A 19705-nucleotide genomic window follows, 5' to 3' on the forward strand; every position below is an offset into this window, starting at 1 on the left:
AAAGGCGATTTTCTCAATATTTTGATTTTTTTTGCACCCTCAGATTCCAGATTTCTCGACGAGCGTCTCGCTGCAGCCCACAAGATCCAGGGGCGTGGTTGGATCCAGATCCAACTCCTCCCACCTTACATATACCTAAACCTACCCATCCTCACCCACTGATCCCTAAACCCACCCATCTCCACCCTAAACCTACCAATCTCCACCCCCTAGATGTGGATCCAACCATGCCCCCTGGATCTTGTGGACTGCAGCGAGCCCTACTTGGATTTCTTAACAAACCATACATCAATGGAAAGCTTATTTATTCAGCTTTCAGATGATGTATAAATCTCAATTTCGAAAAATTGACACTTAAGACTGGTTTTGTCGTCCAGGGTCACAATTTGGTGTCTTTGTTTCCATAGCGACGGAATCTCCAGGGGCTGGTTGCATAAACCATTTAGACTAGTCTTAAAAAGTTAGTCATCTAATTCTTTTTCTTAAAGTCTGGTCATAACTTTTTAAATTCAGTTATGAAAAGGTAGATTGGTCTTATTTGTATTGAAAAAGTTTTGGTAACTGCTTGTTGATCAAACTACGTCTTAACATGGTGGCTAAGTTTATGCAACTGGCCCCAGAACGTGCGCCGTTAAAGCCCTTCACACGAGCGCAGCATGCGCTAAACCTGTGTGGTTTAAAACATCTAGGAGCTCACATCTGCCCTTTAAACACAAGGCTCTCCAGATGTAGGGCTGAATGGAAAAGTAATCAATGGATCTGCCCAATAACTAATGATGAACACACTGTTTGCAGAGAAGCATTCAGTTGCTCACGATGGACTGTCTGACTTAAAGGGACAGTTCACCCAAAAATGATTTTTTTTTTCATCGTTTACACACCCTCAAGTTGTTCCAAACCTGTGGTCATTTCTTTCTTCTGTTGAACACAAAAAAAGATGCTTTGAAGAATGTGGGTAACCTAACAGTTTCTGGTACCCAATGACTCTGATAGTATTTTTTTCTCTACTACGGAAGTTACTCAGGACCAGCAGCTGTTTAGTTACCCACATTCTTCAAAGTATCTTCTTTTGTGTTCAACAGAAGAAAGAACTTTATGCAGGTTTAGAACAACCTGGGTAAATTATGACATAATTTTAATTTTTGGGTGAATCATACCATTAAAATGACAGACACATCATATAGGCCTATTGTTTTATTAAAATTTGGGTAGTCTGTTAATATAATATTCCATACATTATCAGAGCTTGGTAGACACAATTATTATATTTAGACATGATTAGACAGATGAATTTATAGGTTAGAATAAATTTTAGACCCTATTTATTAATGCATCATTTATATTAATCATAAATATATACATAATAAATAATCATATATGTCACATACAATTTGGCATTTTAAAAGGTTAAAAAAATGCTACATTATGTAGATAAAAATGGGACAAATAATGTAGTCCTAATTTAAGCAAATGAATAAAATAAATAAATAAATAAATAATACCCATCCAGGTAACAGCTACTGTCAACAACAACAACAAAAAAGACCAATAATAATTATAAATAATCCAATTTAAAATAGCAATATTAATGTGTTCTGTTGCAAGTTTACATACTTGAGCATGTTTACTCATGGGGTTTATTGGTGAGCTATGAGTTCCTCACTGATTTTTGTTTTTGTTTTTTTTGGGGGGGTCGTGAATGGGTGTCCTTTATTTTGCCTTGCTAAAGGTGGCAACCCTAATGATGCTTCATTCCAAAATAAAAATAATGTCATAATTTGCTCACCCTCATGACATACACAGTTCATACAGCACAAGAGAACAGTTACTGGTTACTACACTACCGTTTAAAACAACTGGATTCAGAAAGATTTTTTTTAACAAAATTAATATGTTTATTCAGCAAGGACACATTCAGTTTATCAAAAGGAACAGTAAAGACATTTAAATGTTATATCTTCCTATTTTACTGTTACTGTTTTACAGGCTTAATACTGTTTTTAAACTTTCTATTCATCAAAGAATCCAGAAAAAAACATCAGTTACCATAAAATATTAAGCAGCAGAATAAGATTTCTGAAGAGTAATGGCTGTGAAAAATTCAGCTCGTCCATCAGAGAAATAAATGACCATTTTAAATATATTAAAAAAGGAAATTATAATAACGTTTTACAATATTATGGTTTTTACTGTTTCATCATCGTATTGGCTTCTTGTTGTTTATCTTTATAAAAACACTTCAAAATTGCATCACTCTATACATATCCATTCAAAAGTTTGGTGTCGGTAAAATTTTTATTATTGAAAGAAATTAAGACTTTTATTCTGTGAGGATGCGTTAAATTGATCAAAAGTGACAGCAAATTTTACAAATATTTTCTATTACATATAAATGTTGTCTTGAACCTTCTATTAATCAGAGAATCCTACAAAATCTATAAGTTTCTTTTGTTATGTCCAGTGACGTATTCACTGCATTGTGTATTGTGGTATGTTTTCTTTTTTTGTTGTTGTTTCTTTCTCTATGTCTCCTGGGGGCTGTTTCATAAAGGATGCTAAGAAAAGCGGGGATTAAAGTCTACAACCTGACTTGAAATAACCTAACAAATCAATCGGGTCTAAAGCGGTTTCACAAACAACACTTTAAGTTCACGCAATCTCACTAATTCGATCCAGGTTCAATGAGTCGTAATTTGATGTGCACGCATATTCTTAAACAGCCCTTAATGTCGATCATGGATCAAATCGACCCACCATGGCAGTTAAATGTGTGTTACTCTTATCAGTTAAAATGTAGTCTGATTTCTATTATTAATTTTCATTTTTAATTCAGTGATTTTAACTTTTGATTTAGTGTTTTTAATGCTTTCAATTTTAGATTGTAATGTTTTAATGTTCAAATAACTATAAAATCAGAGAGAAAGGCTGCATGGCTAGAAACTGCTGATCAACTGAGTGCGCAAGTAGCAACTATGTTAAAATGTTTTCCATCTTAAAGAATTTTGGGCACAATACATTAAATACAGTTGGTTGTAGACCATTTTTTATTTATTTGATTATTTAAGGTGTATTTTCTGTATATTTTTATTATTGGACTAATAATAAAGTCAACTAATTGTATGTGAGAGAGTCAGTGGTAATATTGATGTGATCCTATTGGTCAGTGTTAGAGGAGCTCAGCTTAGCATGACAGTTAGCCTGCTCCGGATCAGGGGCCTGTTTCATAAAACAAATTTACCAAATAAGCCAGGCTTATTTCAGTTAGTCTGATTTATTTTGAACAATAAGTCAGACTAACTGAAATAAGCCTGGCTTATTTGGTAAACTTGTTTTATGAAACAGGCCCCAGGTTAGTTTCCCAGCATAAGATGCCACAATGACTGAGCTTGAGCTTTGGTAATTTTGCTTTCGGAAACCAAATCAAGTGAAAATAAGTCAGAATTACTGAAATAAGCCTGGCTTATTTGGTAAACCGGTTTTATGAAACAAGCCCCCAGCTTTTCTGGCTCCTCCCACTTTTCCACTCTGGCAGGTAGCTGATAGCCCTTTCCAGTTGCACCTGCTTACTAGCTGAGAGAGCAGTAGTATAAAAGCCAAGCAGAACCCTCAGAAGATGAGAACTTCTCTCCAGAGCATGTCCTGTGTCCAGCTCAGTTTGTTGAAGCCTTTTGGAGTGCTGTATGGTTGTTGTCTGTTAATCTAAAGAACTGTTGACTAACTCTCTGTTGTTGCCAGAAGCTCTGGGTAAACTTTGTGCTCTGTGTTGGGCAAGATACTGCAAGAGCTGTTTAACATTTATTTTGTATTTCCCTGTTACCAACTGCTTAAGCCATTGCGCTGTTGATTGATTGTTACCCTCTTGGAAGCTGTAGGGAGGTGGGTGCCTTTTCATTTGTACTGTACATGTTTTCTCCTGGTTTGAGGATTAGTGAGTGTGTATTTATTTTTATTTTTTTTGGCTGGTTTAGAAAGAATTTAACCCCCATAATATAAATGTTTTTGTTTTATTTTGGCATTGTTCCCCCTCCTGGGGCCTGTTCTTCGTATGTCGCTAACTCCGTTAGCTGGATTTGATTATTGACGATTTTGCTTGATCTTTGATTGGTTGGTTCTTCAAAGATCATCCAGGGGCCTGTTTCATAAAACAAGTTTAGCAAATAAGCCAGGTTTATTTCAGTTAGTCTGATTTATTGTCAGTTGATTTGGTTCAAAATAAGACAGACTAACTGAAATAAACCCGGCAACAGCAACAGGTCCATAAGATTAAACCTGCTCGGGAACAGGTTTATTTCATGTAAACAGGATTAGATTGCATCTTTTTAAGTGAAATTAATACTTTAAATCTTTCCCAGCCAGCGCTACTTTATTACAAGAGTACCCTACTAATCCAGGCACAATAATTTAAAATAATAATAATAATTTAAAAATTATTTTGAAAATAATAAAATGTTGTGTAATCTATGATACTTCAGACACAGCCAGTTTTACTCATTGATTTATTTATTCATGATAAAATAATAAATTTTTATAATTGTATTGGAGTCTTAAACCCCATTCGGACAGGATTCGTTTTACATGGAGAGGTGGGGTAAAGTAAATTTTACCAGAGCTTCTCAGTGATTTTAGTCCCGTCCGAATGTGCCATCTCAGTAATCATTACGGACAATGTCAGTAAAGATTACGGTGACTTTTACCTTCTGTAAAAAGGTCCGGATGAATTACCTCAGGTAATACTAATCCTGTGCGAATAGATCAGCTGTAAATATGTACGTAAATATTCCGTAATTTCCTATTTAAAAGTAGTTTTTATTCACTTGCGTTCTAGGCGGTGGGACAAGTCTGCGGCAAACCTCGAATGTTTTCTGCATATGACAATGCATAGCATTCAGATCAAAAAGAAGGTCGAAAGCACTTGTTAGAGGCACAAAACTTCTGTTAGCTTTAGGTAAGTGTCTATTGCAAACAGAATCCAATCATAATTTAATTAATAAATCGATGGATGTAGCACGCACATGACGACAGGGAGGGACGGCGGTGCGTAAATCGAGTTACTCCTCCCACTTCTGGTAGTTTTACTGAGATTTCTTATCATTAACATTACAGACGTCCTGTGATAAATCCAGTAAAACTAATCCAGTCCGAATAGGGCTTTACATGCTATACAGTTAATCTGAGCCGTGCATTAATTTGAGTGGTGACAGCGATTATGGGAGTGGCTTGATGGAGCGATGGAGATGCAGATAACTTCATCTTGACCCTTAAGAAACTTGAATTAATGCTGTCACGTAACAAATCTGCTTCAAAGATAAAATTAAATGAATTGCTAATTACAACATCAAAATAAAAATGTAAGCCTTTATAAATACTAGAAATTGGGAATATAAATAATTGGGAATCATGCCACAAAAAAAATGAAAATTAATAAAAACAGTGTATATTTCATTTATCTATTCTAACATTTATGTAGTTTTGTTCACTTGGCTGTTTCCTTATAAAGGTCCAGAAATTTGTCAAGTTTTCCATCAAGTGTCATTTTGAATTATGATGTCATTACCCTGGACGATGTCTTGCCACCAGCCAATCGCTGCATTGCTGATCGTGGTATCGATACATCTGCCCTTTTCGAGGAACACGAGAACGCGCCATAATCTTAGACAACTTAATCCAGATATTTTAATAAAATCCGCAAATTTGTTTGAAGAATCAAATCAGCCAGAGATCAGTTATCAAGATTATAAGATCTGGAATCTTTCAAGTCATCTCAGATTTATTAAGCGAGGTATGAAGAATGGACCCCTGAAGTTTTGTTGCTTCCCTCTTAATTTGCATTCTTTTTGTTTGAAAATTATGCACACTCTCAAGAGTTGTTAATAAAACCTGTTAAAGGTATATCGTTGTTATGCTGTGGTAGGGACTCGGGCACATGCTCTTCTTAAACCCTTAATATTGTTACGTTATCTTTAAACCCCTGGACACTTAAGACGTAACCCTTTTATATAGCACTTCTTCCTGTTTCAGGAGCTTAACAGCCCCAGAAACCAATTACTTCTGCCAAATAGAAAAGAGCAGCATAAACAACCTGCTAAACGTCTCATGTTGTGTTCCACCAAAAAAGAAAGTCAAACAGTTTTTTGAACAGCATGAGGGTGAGTAAATAATGACAAAAAGTAAAATTTTGGCCTGTACTGTTCCTATTAAATAGTATTTCAGCAAAGCAATCTGTTCATATTCCCATAGACACAGAACAGAAATCTATAGACAGTACACAACTGTCAATTAGGAAGGAACGTCTTGTTTAAAAAAAAATCAATGGAAGTGCCTGGTCATGTTTGAGCAGATCTCACCTGTTAGATATTTCTCTTTAGCACGAGCTCGCTCATCAGCGTCAAAATACCACACCGTTATAGCATACCTGCACATAAATACACACATAATTGTGTATATAAGCACAAGCAGCTTACAGGACCATTTAAAAAAAATAAAATGAAACGTTACTATCACTGACCTTGTGGCATAAGCTGGCTGGACCTCATGTGGGTTCCGTCTGTCTGACCAGAAGAGCAAAAGTCTGTCAAACTTGGGCTCAATGTCTGCAAACTGAGAGGTTCCCTCTGGAAAGATCCGCAAAAGGCCACCATGTTCCTACAGAGTGAGCAGATGAGAATTAGGCTATATAGTTTGATGAGGACCTTCATATTTTGACATTTTAAACTTTTTAGGGTTGTAAGTGGTTATAATCATTAGAATTGGTTCAGACAACTGATACCTAATGTATTCAACTCAGTGTGAAGACAGTAGGAAGACATATATATATACACACACACACACACACAGTTGTGCTCAAAATTATTCATCCCTTGGTAAATATGATCAGAGGTTTAAAAATGTACAAAAATCTAACCTTTTATTGGTGAATAAGAATTTAAAATGGGAGAGAAATCTCATTATGAAATAAATGTTTTTCTCTAATACACATTGGCCACAATTAATCCTTTTATTCAGTACTTTTTGCAACCTCCTTTTGCCAAGATAACAGCTCTGAATCTTCACCTATAATGCCTGATAAGTTTGGAGAACATCTGACAAGAGATCAGAGACCATTCCTTCATCCAGAATCACTCCAGACCCTTTAGATTCCCAGCTCCATGTTGGTGCTTCTTCTCTCCAGTTCACCTCATTCATTTTCTATAGGGTTCAGGTCAGAGGACTGGAATGGCCATAGCAGAAGCTTGGTTTTGTTTTCAGTGACCCATTTTTGTTTTGGTTTTAAAATTTGTCCTGTTGGAAGATCCGCCCACGGCCCATTATAAGATTTCTGCATGGACAGTCAGTTTTTAATTTTTTATCTGTTGGTATTTAATTTAATCCATGATGCCATGTATCTGAACAAGATGTCCAGGACCTCCAGTAGAAAAATAGGCCCACAACATTAACGATCCAGCAGTATATTTCATTGTACACATGGGGTACATTTTAATCCCTGTGTTCACCAAACCCATCTTGAGTGTTTGCTGCTAAAAAGCTCTTTTTTTAGTTTCATCTGACCATAGATGCCAGTGCTATTTGAAGTTCCAGTTGTGTCAGAATTTTTCTTGAAACCCTCCCAAGAAACATGTGCTGATGTAAGGGCTGTTTGATGATTTTTTTTTTTTTTTGGAGGCTTTCTGACCCTGATACTCAACTAATCTCTGCAATTCTCCAGCTGTGATCCCTGGAGAGTCTTAGCCACTCAAACTCTCCTCCTCACCGTGCATTAGGACGATATAGACACACATCCTCTTCCAGGCAGATTTGTGACATCTTTAATTGATTGGAACGTCTTAATTATTGCCCTGATGGTGGAAATGAGGATTTTCAATGATAGTTTAAATTTTCAATTTAGCTCCTTTCTTACAGCCACTTTCTAAATTTGTGAAGTTCAACAATCTTTTGCTGCACATCAGAAATATATTCTTTGATTTTATTCCTTGTGATCAATGATTAAGGGAATTTGGCCTTTGTGTTCCTCATATTTATAATCCTGTGAAACAGGAAGCCAAGGCTGGACAATTTCATGTTCCTATTCACCCTGGTGTGATAAAAATGCAAATATGAATGGGAATATACTTCAGAGATATTTTAATCATAAGAATTTCTAGGGATACCAATAATTGTGGCCATTGTGTACTAGAGAAAAATATTTATTTCCTGATGTGATTTCCCCCAAATTTTTGCTTTTATTTTTAATAAAAAATTGAAATTTTTGAATGAAAGATCAAATGGATAATGTGATAACGACCCAAGCAGCCACAAGGAGGTCCACAAACACCGAAGCGAAGTTGGCATCCAAAAAGATGTTTATTTAGAGCAGATGTGCAAAAACGTGCAAATAAATAGGTTTAAGAGTTTAAAACACAGATTGATACAAAAAGTCTAAATTGCTAAGTACTAAGAACAGTACTAACTCCCCTCCAATTCACTGAGGCTAGAGTTTTACATGCTTCTCTCAGCGCAATCTCATTCACAAGCTCTTTATCCGTTCTCTCCCGTACTAGTAGTGACGGCCATCTTAAATACACATTTTCCCACTCTCACAAATTGAAACATACCATTTCTATAAAATAAACTCTGGACTTGCAATATGATTTATACATGAAATTTAGAAACAAGAGTCTAAATAAATAAATACTCATTTTGAGCACAACTGTATGTATGTATGTATGTATATACAGTGTATATATATATATATATATATATATATACATACATATACACAGGTGCTGGTCATATAATTAGAATATCATCAAAAAGTTGATTTATTTCACTAATTCCATTCAAAAAGTGAAACTTGTATATTATATTCATTCATTACACACAGACTGATATATTTCAAATGTTTATTTCTTTTAATTTTGATGATTAGAGCTTACAGCTCATGAAAGTCAAAAATCAGTATCTCAAAATATTAGAATATTACTTAAGACCAATACAAAGAAAGGATTTTTAGAAATCTTGGCCAACTGAAAAGTATGAAAATGAAAAGTATGAGCATGTACAGCACTCAATACTTTATGGAGTTGGGGCTCCTTTTGCCTGAATTACTGCAGCAATGCGGCGTGGCATGGAGTCGATCAGTCTGTGGCACTGCTCAGGTGTTATGAGAGCCCAGGTTGCTCTGATAGTGGCCTTCAGCTCATCTGCATTGTTGGGTCTGTGTCTCTCATCTTCCTCTTGACAATACCCCATATATTCTCTATGGGGTTCAGGTCAGGCGAGTTTGCTGGCCAATCAAGCACAGTAACACTATGGTCATTGAACCAGCTTTTGGTACCTTTGGCAGTGTGGGCAGGTGCCAAGTCCTGCTGGAAAATGAAATCAGCATCTCCATAAAGCTTGTCAACAGAAGGAAGCATGAAGTGCTCTAAAATCTCCTGGTAGATGGCTGCGTTGACTGTGGACATCAGAAAACACAGTGGACCAACACCAGCAGATGACATGGCAGCCCAAATCATCACAGACTGTGGAAACTTCACACTGGACTTCAAGCAACATGGATTCTGTGCCTCTCCACTCTTCCTTCAGACTCTGGGACCTTGATTTCCAAATGAAATGTAAAATTTACTTTCATCTGAAAAGAGGACTTTGGACCACTGAGCAACAGTCCAGTTCTTTTTCTCCACAGCCCAGTTAAGATGCTTCTGGCGTTGTCTCTGGTTCAGAAGTGGCTTGGTAGCCCTTTTCCTGAAGGCGTCTGGCGTGGTGACTCTTGATGCACTGACTCCAGCTTCAGTTCTCTCCTTGTGAAGCTCTCCCAAGTGTTTGAATCGGCTTTGCTTGACTGTATTCTCAAGCTTGCGGTCATCCCTGTTGCTTGTGCACCTTTTCCTACCCAAATTCTTCCTTCCAGCCAACTTTGCATTTAATATGCTTTGATACAGCACTCTGTAAACAGCCACACCTTTCAGTAATGACCTCTGTGACTTACCCTCTTTGTGGAGGGTGTCAATGTTCGTCTTCTGGATCATTGCCAAGTCAGCAGTCTTCCCCATTATTGTGGTTTCAAAGAACAAGAGATACCCAGAATTTATACTGTAGGGATGGTCATTTATTCAAACTCAAACGTAAATATTCTAATATTTTGAGATACTGATTTTTGACTTTCATGAGCTGTAAGCTCTAATCATCAAAATGAAAAGAAATAAACATTTGAAATATATCAGTCTGTGTGTAATGAATGAATATAATATACAAGTTTCACTTTTGAATGGAATTAGTGAAATAAATCAACTTTTGATGATATTCTAATTATATGACCAGCACCTGTATATATATATATATATATATATATATATATATATATATATATATGTATGTGTGTGTGAGAAAAGTGAATTCTATTGGACTAAATAGGTGATCTCAACATTCTGGCAATCCACTCCTATAAAAAAAAAAAAACTAATTAATAATGAATAAAAATACAACAACAACAACAAAAAACTTTTTAAAATGAGATTTGTTTTTAATTATTACATTAAAAACTACCATAATGCATATTTCCTGAATTCAGTCAATGTATGCTCAGTTATATGGAATTGTACTTGAAAAATGATTAAAATCATGTACTCTTAAAGACATTAGTCATATCAATGAATCAATATCAGTACATCTATAAAATGAAAAAACCTATACAAATATAATGTACATACAATTATAAAAATATTAAACAGTTATAATAATTAAATTATAAAAACATTGATAATTACACAGATGCACACAAACATATATACATAAATACACAAAACATTTAATAAAAAAAAACAAGAAAAAAAAAGACATTATCATTAAGACTTATTATTGAAAGAAATTAACATTTATTCAACAAGGATGCATTGACTTGATCAAAAGTGACAGTAAAAGACAATATAAATAAACGCTGTTAGTTTCCACAAAATAATAAGAAACACTGATAAGAATTTTTTCTTGAGCATGAATTATGATTTATGAAGCACCATGTGACACTGGAGACTAGAGTAATGACTGCTGAAAACTCAGTTAAAAAAAAAAAACACATTACAATAGAAAGGTTTTTAAATGTAAATTGTAATAATACACTGTAATAATATGCACTCAATATATGCTGTCTACTGAGCACAAGAGACTTCTTTTAAAAACAGCATAAAATTATATAAGTATAAATAAAATAAAAAAAAACCATTTCATTCACAAAACAGAAAGTTGTGGATGGGAAAACTCTGGGAGGGAACGTATTTTTTCCTGCCCCCGGACAACCTGATGCTAAATTTAGCTTGAAGAAAAAACTGTGACTTTTACATAAGCCAAGACAACAGGGAACATGCAGGTTTGCGTGAGATGGCTATTTTCCTCTCCATCCAGTGAAGGGGGTGCGATATGAGAGGGAGAGTACTAGAGCTTATACCATGTATTGCTGGCATCCTGTTAAGCTCGAGAGAGAGAGAGAGAGAGAGAGATGGAAAATATCAGGGTTGAATGTGTGAGATGTGATCCATCCTTACATCACAGCTTTGATACTCCCATAAACATATGACTGAAAGAAAACAGCATCTAGAGAGCCTCAAGAGTGCATTCAACCTTCAAACGACATCTAGAACGCTGGTATCAAACTCAATTCCTGGAGGGCCACAGCTCCAAATCACACCAGCTTGGAAGTTTCTAGTAATTATGAAGACCTTGATTAGCTGGATCAGGTGTCTTTGATTAGGGTTGGAGCTAAACTGTGCAGAGCTGTGGTGCTCCAGGATTCGAGTTTGAGACCAATGATTTAGATCAGTGGTTTTCAAACTTGTTCCTGAGGACCCACATCTCTGCACATTTTGCATGTTTCCCTAATTTACACACCTGGCTCAGATCATCAGCTCATTAGGAAAGAGCGCATGAACTCAAATGAGTGTGTCAGATTAGGGAGACATGCAAAATGTGCAGAGCAGTGGGTCCCGAGGAACAGGATTGAAAATCACTGATCTAGATCAGTGGTTCCAAAACCTGTCCTGCACATTTTGTATGTCTCCCTAATCAGACACACCCAATTTAGTTCTTGCAGTCTCTACTAACGAGCTGATGAGTGGAATCAGGTGTGTTAGATAAGGGAGACATACAAAAGGTGCAGGACAGGGGGGCCTCCAGGACAGGTTTGGGAACCAGTGATCTTCAATCCTTCTTTCTCTTCTACCATCCCTATTTCTGCCCTGTGTTACTGGCCAACTCTATTTTCTACTTCACATAAGAACGTCTGATCAACACTCAGAATTGTTTCCATGGCCGGTTGGAATGTTCTGGAGCAGAACTGACTCTCTGACGCAGAGCTGGCAGGTGACGCAGAGCTGGCAGGTGACGCAGGTGGTAAAGTGGTGGAAAGTGTCACGTCTGCTGTCCCGTTTCCTGTGAGAGCATTCCTTAAACATTTCAATGGATAGTTCACCCAAAAAAATGAAAATTCTCTCATCACTTTTTCTGGTCCCAACTAGTGACTTCCACAGTATAGGAATGGAGGCAGAGATTTCACAAGTTTTTGATACAGATTCCAGTATATTTAACTTAGAATGTCTATTTTGCTTGCATAGGAAATTAAACTCAAATTGTTTCAGATTGATTCAAATATATAAGGTTTTTTTGAAACCATTCAAGAACCAGCTCCTAAGAATCATTTGTTTCAGGAATCTGGTTACACTGCTTTATGTCATGCTGTATGTTTCTGAATCATGAAAAAGGACCAATTCAGAGGAGTCACTTGTTTGTGAATCAGACGATGTGGGTCAAAAAGGACCAGCTCATAATTGTGTTAGTCAGTCATTTGTGTAACCTGATTCACAAACAACTTTATGGAGTTGGTTCTTTTTGGTAAATAAAAACCATACAGCACGTGTGTAGCCTGGTTAACAAACTGGTCATCCCGTTTTTGATTCACTAAAAAGCATTTTAGGACTACTCTGGTCATGCGGTGTGTTTTTGACTCAAAAAGAACACTCTTTTGTTTTTCAGTCTGACTACAGTAGTTGTGCTCTGCTAGGTTTTTGTGTAGTGACATTATTTAGCAGTATAATTATTACACACATAAAGGTGACATACAAAAACATAAATATAAAAATTTTACAAATTACATATCCAACACCAACCACAGTTTCTCTGTTCTAGCAGACCTCTAATAACAACACAAACAGTCTCTCGTGTGGCCTATTGATATAAAGTACCAACAGCAAACTCCCTGCACAAGGTTGGTTTTGAACTTCCATTGTATTGAGTGTAAGCTCTGATGCAAGTTTGAGCAGTCTACATCAGATAAGAAACCTAAACAAACTGAGAAGAGCTTACACAAATCTCATGCAACTTTACACACTACAGAATGTATACAAGTTCACTGGCTGGGGGGGAAAAAAACTCCTACCTTAGCATCCCAGTCTTTATTCAGGTAATATATGCACGTGACACATCTCCCATCACCGTTTGGGTTATCCACATGCCGTACATATCCTGTGCCATTGCCAGGGTAACATGCCACCATTGCCTGGAATGAAAAAAAAGAGGTTGTAAAGGGCCGAAACAGCCAAACAATAGAACATACAAAGACTTCACAATGGTTTGGATGCAGAACACTCTCTACGAGAAGGAAATAAGCTTTCCATTCTTTCTCTACATAAGATCATATTTCATTAATGTATATATCAATAAATGCCTGTATGCATGTTTGACAAATTTGCATTGTAGCATTTTCATGACAATTAAACATTTCCATAATTCTTAAAGGTGCTGTATGTAGGATTTTGACTCTACTAAAGCATAAAAATATCATAATATGTTTGCAGATATTTAAGAAACATGCTAAGTTAACATACTTGTTCATCTGAAAAACAATTCTACAGTCAGTTATTCTCCTTTGAAAATGTGTATTCCGGCCCGGAATGTCTGTGTTTGTTATGGTTTGTGAAACCCGCCCACTGCCAGTTTACCCAATTGTATTTCGGCACCCCGGGTTGCCAGTTGGCGGAAAACAGTGAATTTAATTTCATTCATCGCATGGTCGCTTGTTCCTATTGGTGTCGTTAATCTGGCAACCTGTGTGTGCGTCAAGTCTGAGGAGGAGGGGCTGGGTGAAAAAAAACGTTTTTATTCACTATATCAGTATTATTTGGTATACTGCCTTTAATTCCAAATTAAAGTCAAATCTCCATGCTCAGACAGGTTTTCATTTACAAACCCGATTCCAAAAAAGTTGGGACACTGTACAAATTGTGAATAAAAAAGGAATGCAATAATTTACAAATCTCATAAACTTATATTTTATTCACAATAGAATATAGATAACATATCAAATGTTGAAAGTGAGACATTTTGAAGTGTCATACCAAATATTGGCTCATTTTGGATTTCATGAGAGCTACACATTCCAAAAAAGTTGGGACAGGTAGGAATAAGAGGCCGGAAAAGTTAAATGTACATAAAAGGAACAGCTGGAGGACCAATTTGCAACTTATTAGGTCAACTGGCAACATGATTGGGTATAAAAAGAGCCTCTCAGAGTGGCAGTGTCTGTCAGAAGTCAAGATGGGAAGAGGATCACCAATTCCCCCAATGCTGCGGCGAAAAATAGTGGAGCAATATCAGAAAGGAGTTTCTCAGAGAAAAATTGCAAAGAGTTTGAAGTTATCATCATCTACAGTGCATAATATCATCCAAAGATTCAGAGAATCTGGAACAATCTCTGTGCGTAAGGGTCAAGGCCGGAAAACCATACTGGATGCCCCTTAGACGGCACTGCATCACATACAGGAATGCTACTGTAATGGAAATCACAACATGGGCTCAGGAATACTTCCAGAAAACATTGTCGGTGAACACAATCCACTGTGCCATTCGCCGTTGCTGGCTAAAACTCTATAGGTCAAAAAAGAAGCCATATCTAAACATGATCCAGAAGCGCAGGCGTTTTCTCTGGGCCAAGGCTCATTTAAAATGGACTGTGGCAAAGTGGAAAACTGTTCTGTGGTCAGACGAATCAAAATTTGAAGTTCTTTTTGGAAAACTGGGACGCCGTGTCATCCAGACTAAAGAGGACAAGGACAACCCAAGTTGTTATCAGCGCTCAGTTCAGAAGCCTGCATCTCTGATGGTATGGGGTTGCATGAGTGCGGGTTGCATGAGTGCGTGTGGCATGGGCAGCTTACACATCTGGAAAGGCACCATCAATGCTGAAAGGTATATCCAAGTTCTAGAACAACATATGCTCCCATCCAGACGTCGTCTCTTTCAGGGAAGACCTTGCATTTTCCAACATGACAATGCCAGACCACATACTGCATCAATTACAACATCATGGCTGCGTAGAAGAAGGACCCGGGTACTGAAATGGCCAGCCTGCAGTCCAGATCTTTCACCCATAGAAAACAATTGGCATAATGAGGAAGATGCGACAAAGAAGACCTAAGACAGTTGAGCAACTAGAAGCCTGTATTAAGCCCCTTTCGCACCGCTTTAGTCCCAAAACTAAAAGTACAGTACTAAAGTACTGGGACGATTTTACACGAACTATTTCCCAGTACCATTTAAAGGGTTGCATTCGCACCGACAGTGGGTACTAAGAAGTGACGTAAGCCGGTCGACAGCGACGTCATTTGTGTGCGGCGTTCAACAACGAAAACCAAGAAAAACAACGTTAACAACAGGAGGATGGAGGACACTGTGATCGGAGCTGTGTTGTTGTTGTGTCTTGCGGGGTTCACAATAATGGACATGGAATGTCGACGTATACGTCAAGCGATTGAAAGATCGGAAAGGAGTTCAAAATGTTCAAAAGTGCCTGCACTTCAGCGTCCGTCCATCTATCGCTGTTCTCCATTCATGCGAAATATAAGTTGATGCGATGTTTACACAGTATGTGTTTGCACGGCGTTTTAAATCATGGCGGGTGAGGGCGTTTTCATACGCGTTTAGCCAATCAGCGTACACTTACGTCACGATAGTTCCTATGGAACTGTTTTAGACCCTACTCTGAAGTAGGAGCTAAATAGTTCCTCCAAACGGAGAACTAAAACAGTTCCTAGTTCCTGCGGTGCTAACACGGCAAAAAGTGGGTAGTTCCACAATTAGTTCAGGTACTATGAAAAGGTTCCTGCGGTGCGAAAGGGCCTTTAGACAAGAATGGGACAGCATTCCTATTCCTAAACTTGAGCAACTTGTCTCCTCAGTTCCCAGACGTTTGCAGACTGTTATAAAAAGAAGAGGGGATGCCACACAGTGGTAAACATGGCCTTGTCCCAACTTTTTTGAGATGTGCTGATGCCATGAAATTTAAAATCAACTTATTTTTCCTTTAAAATGATACATTTTCTCAGTTTAAACATTTGATATGTCATCTATGTTGTATTCTGAATAAAATATTGAAATTTGAAACTTCCACATCATTGCATTCTGTTTTTATTCACAATTTGTACAGTGTCCCAACTTTTTTGGAATCGGGTTTGTACAATGAGAATAATGAAAAATACAAAACTAAAACATCCAGATGCACTAGAGAACAATGGCCAAAAAAATTAAAAATACGGCTTATGCAAGATATTATTTTAGAATGAAATAATGGGATTCACTGTTACTCCGTATTTGTGAAACGCAGTTCATCATTGAAGTCCACTCAGATACTGTATGATACCACAGTGTACAACTACATGAATCTACATGAAGTGGACAAAAAAAGGTGATAACTGTGACATTCTCAGCCCTGTGATGACTATATCTTTTAATCTTGTTGAATCTGGGTTATGAGGCTGAGGGAACAATGAAGCCATTGCTGAAGTCTTTCCTTTGCTGAGGTTTTTCCTTTCCTGCTCTTCCTCTGCCCCTTTTATTTTGGTCTCCGGGTTTACATGGAAAGTGTTAATTAATCACAAAGGAAAAAATAGCAGTGTAAATGTATTTGTGCACATGGACACATCCGTTATCAGGACAGTGTTACAAAGGAGAGAATGAGTCAAAGGCTCATAAAAAAATATGAGATAGTCCATCAGTCCACGGCATGTGACCTGCATGTGACAAGGTTAAACTACATTTCTGAAGCAAACAACATGTACTTCCTTATAATTAGAAGTTTTAAAATATAACTTAATGGTTGCTGAATATTCCTCTCCAAGTATGAAAACATGCATTACATTATCAGAAACCTTTGGGCCAATACTGTGAACCGTGTTTCTGTGAACTGAAGAAAAAAAAAAAACACAAAGTCAGAACAACTCTCTGATATCGATCCCCTCCGGGAACGTGCCTTTTGCCTTCTTTTTCACCCACTTCTGCACGTAGGCTCCTAAATCTGATCAGTTCACTGACAGTTCATGACCTAACACTCTATTTATAAGCAGCACTAGCCCAGCAGGGAATTTTTAGGCCTTGACTTAACCCTCTAACCCTAACTCTACAGAATAATGTCACAGGGACCGAGACCTCTTCCCGAGGGACACAACATCAGTGTGTTTTCAACTGACTCTCAGTATATATGTGTTAGGCTGTCTGCATGGGGAAGGGAGGGAGGCTGTTTTTATGGCTTAAAAACAAACATATTTTCCAACATTCTTTACAATACTTGTATGCATACTAGAGATTAAATTGTTTGTTCCCATGACAAAAAAAAAAAAAAAGTTTACAATGCATTTAAAAATATAAATATTTTTATTTTTATTTATTTAGTTTTATGGATTTAAGGCTAATTTTATTACAATTAAGATTTACTCATTTAAAAATAACAGATTAAGAACAATTAATAAATATGTACAAGGATATATAATATAAAATATGGAAACATCAAATAAAATACGTTACAATTATAAAGTACTTTAAAACAAACAAACAAACAAACAAAAAAAAAAAACAGTGACCTGCTCGCAAAATGAGTCAAAATGAACAAATTTAAAAAATAAAACATTTATCAACACACATTTCACCTTCAAAATGATGTATGATTTGGTGAAATCGGACAAAAAATAACTGAGCTACACTCATTTGAAATAGACAGTCAGCAACCTCAATTCTGTGAAAAATCAAGTTAAAGTTTTAAAGAAGGTTCCAAAGCAAAATCACTTAGCAACATTGCATCTTTTCCTCCAGTTCTTTTCTTAATGATCATTACTATATTAATAATCAAATTACTATAGACTAATAATCATGATATAGCTATTTTTGTTCAGTAGAATGTACATACTACTACTACTAAAATTATTAAAACCTTATTTTTAAGGAATAATCATACAATATTCCTTCAATGTTTTAAATGTAATACTAAATAATAAATGAAATAATACAATTAAATAAAAAAAATAAAACTTCTAGTTTTAGAATTAGTTTATTATAGTTTTTAATGGAATTTAAGATTTACTGCATTTTTTTTTTATTTGTGTTTTAAAGGCAACTGCAATGAAGCATCAAGAAAAACATGAGCAGGCCAGCCAACCTGACACTAATAATTCATGGTAAGAGAACAACTATGGTTTTGAGAGGTTTGTGTATTCTATATGAGGTTTGCCTTTTAAAAGTGTTATTTCTACTTCTTGTTTTTCAGAGAAGACATTTCTGACAAAGTGGAGGGTGAGCAAAGGTGGTGGCCACGTTTTGGAGCAGCACCTGGGTTTTGCAGATGGCTATGTATTCTTCGGCTGTTTGTCTTTTTCCCCTATTATGTTTCTGTTGCCTAAAGATTCTTTGTGAGGATGAATCCAGAGGACACAACATAATGCACTGCAAAACGTCCTAAGACAGGAGAAATGGTGAAGATGCACTGTTCCAGCATTGGCAGACTGTATTTTTAAGTGTTATACGTGCAATGTTTTAAATAAAGAATTTTATATTTTGTAAATATTGTGTCTGTTTTAATTGAATGCCAGTAGTACCTATGTAGAGTAAAAATAAAATGAATTCTACATAAAAAATGATCAAATCTATATTAAAATGAATGAATTACAATAGTATACTGATGAATTGGATTTTTTCCCAGTAATTTACTGTAAAACAGTACAGTTTGCAACTGTAAATCAAATATAGTTTGCTACTGTAAATCTTAATTACAGTGACTTACTGGCAACAGTTACTGTAAAAACCCTTTGAAATGCCTAACAGTGTGTGTGTGTGTGTGTGTGTGTGTGTGTGTGTGTGTGTGTATGTATGTATATATATATAAACAATGAATGTTGACAATTCACAAAAATAATATTTTAGACATAGACTGGACCAGTATTGAAATTCTGTCCGATATCGATAAGCCAATAATTATTTTCATATTATTCCCGGTAAATAGCTTATATAATCAATATATATTACTTAAACTTAGTTTTAATTTAGTTTTATTTAAAGTTTGACATGACAGGATACTGCAGCACAAAACCCTGAAATGTGTCAAACATACACATACTCCAAGACAATCATTACTTAGTATAAAACGAATAAAAGATAGCTGATATACAAGCATAATAATAAAATAAATAAATAAATAAGTCCTCAAAATAATAGATGAGAGACCTCTGTAATACTGGTTAGATAGTTATCTCTTAGTGCTTGATGATGGCAATGGCAAATATATCAGCCAATAATAAATACATAAATATCTAATTTTTGACAATATTTTACAGGTCATTGTTCTGCAGTATATGTTTTTTGTAAAATATCGGTATCCAGGTCATTCCTCCCTAATAGCAGCCTGCCAAGTATTTACTGAAAC

At 36.2% G+C, this 19705-nt stretch overlaps 1 protein-coding gene and 1 long non-coding RNA gene across 3 annotated transcripts in view; one reads left to right on the forward strand and one right to left on the reverse strand.

The window, feature by feature from the left end:
- The window catches only part of egln1b (egl-9 family hypoxia-inducible factor 1b), a 39471-nt gene that overhangs the window by 1328 nt on the left and 18438 nt on the right, over positions 1-19705 (reverse strand). For both annotated transcript variants that reach the window (XM_058790842.1, XM_058790843.1), the window contains exons 2-4: positions 13400-13519; positions 6506-6642; positions 6345-6412 (exon numbers count right to left, since the gene is read on the reverse strand). In XM_058790842.1, coding sequence (XP_058646825.1) covers positions 6345-6412; positions 6506-6642; positions 13400-13519 — 325 coding nt within the window. The remainder of the gene's footprint in view (positions 1-6344; positions 6413-6505; positions 6643-13399; positions 13520-19705) is intronic.
- On the forward strand, positions 3286-19107 carry LOC131549059 (uncharacterized). The gene is made up of 3 exons (XR_009273323.1): positions 3286-3876; positions 18400-18464; positions 18554-19107. It is a non-coding gene; the product is annotated as an uncharacterized LOC131549059 (long non-coding RNA).

Source organism: Onychostoma macrolepis, chromosome 11, assembly GCF_012432095.1.
Source record: "Onychostoma macrolepis isolate SWU-2019 chromosome 11, ASM1243209v1, whole genome shotgun sequence".
Lineage (NCBI taxonomy): Eukaryota > Metazoa > Chordata > Actinopteri > Cypriniformes > Cyprinidae > Onychostoma > Onychostoma macrolepis.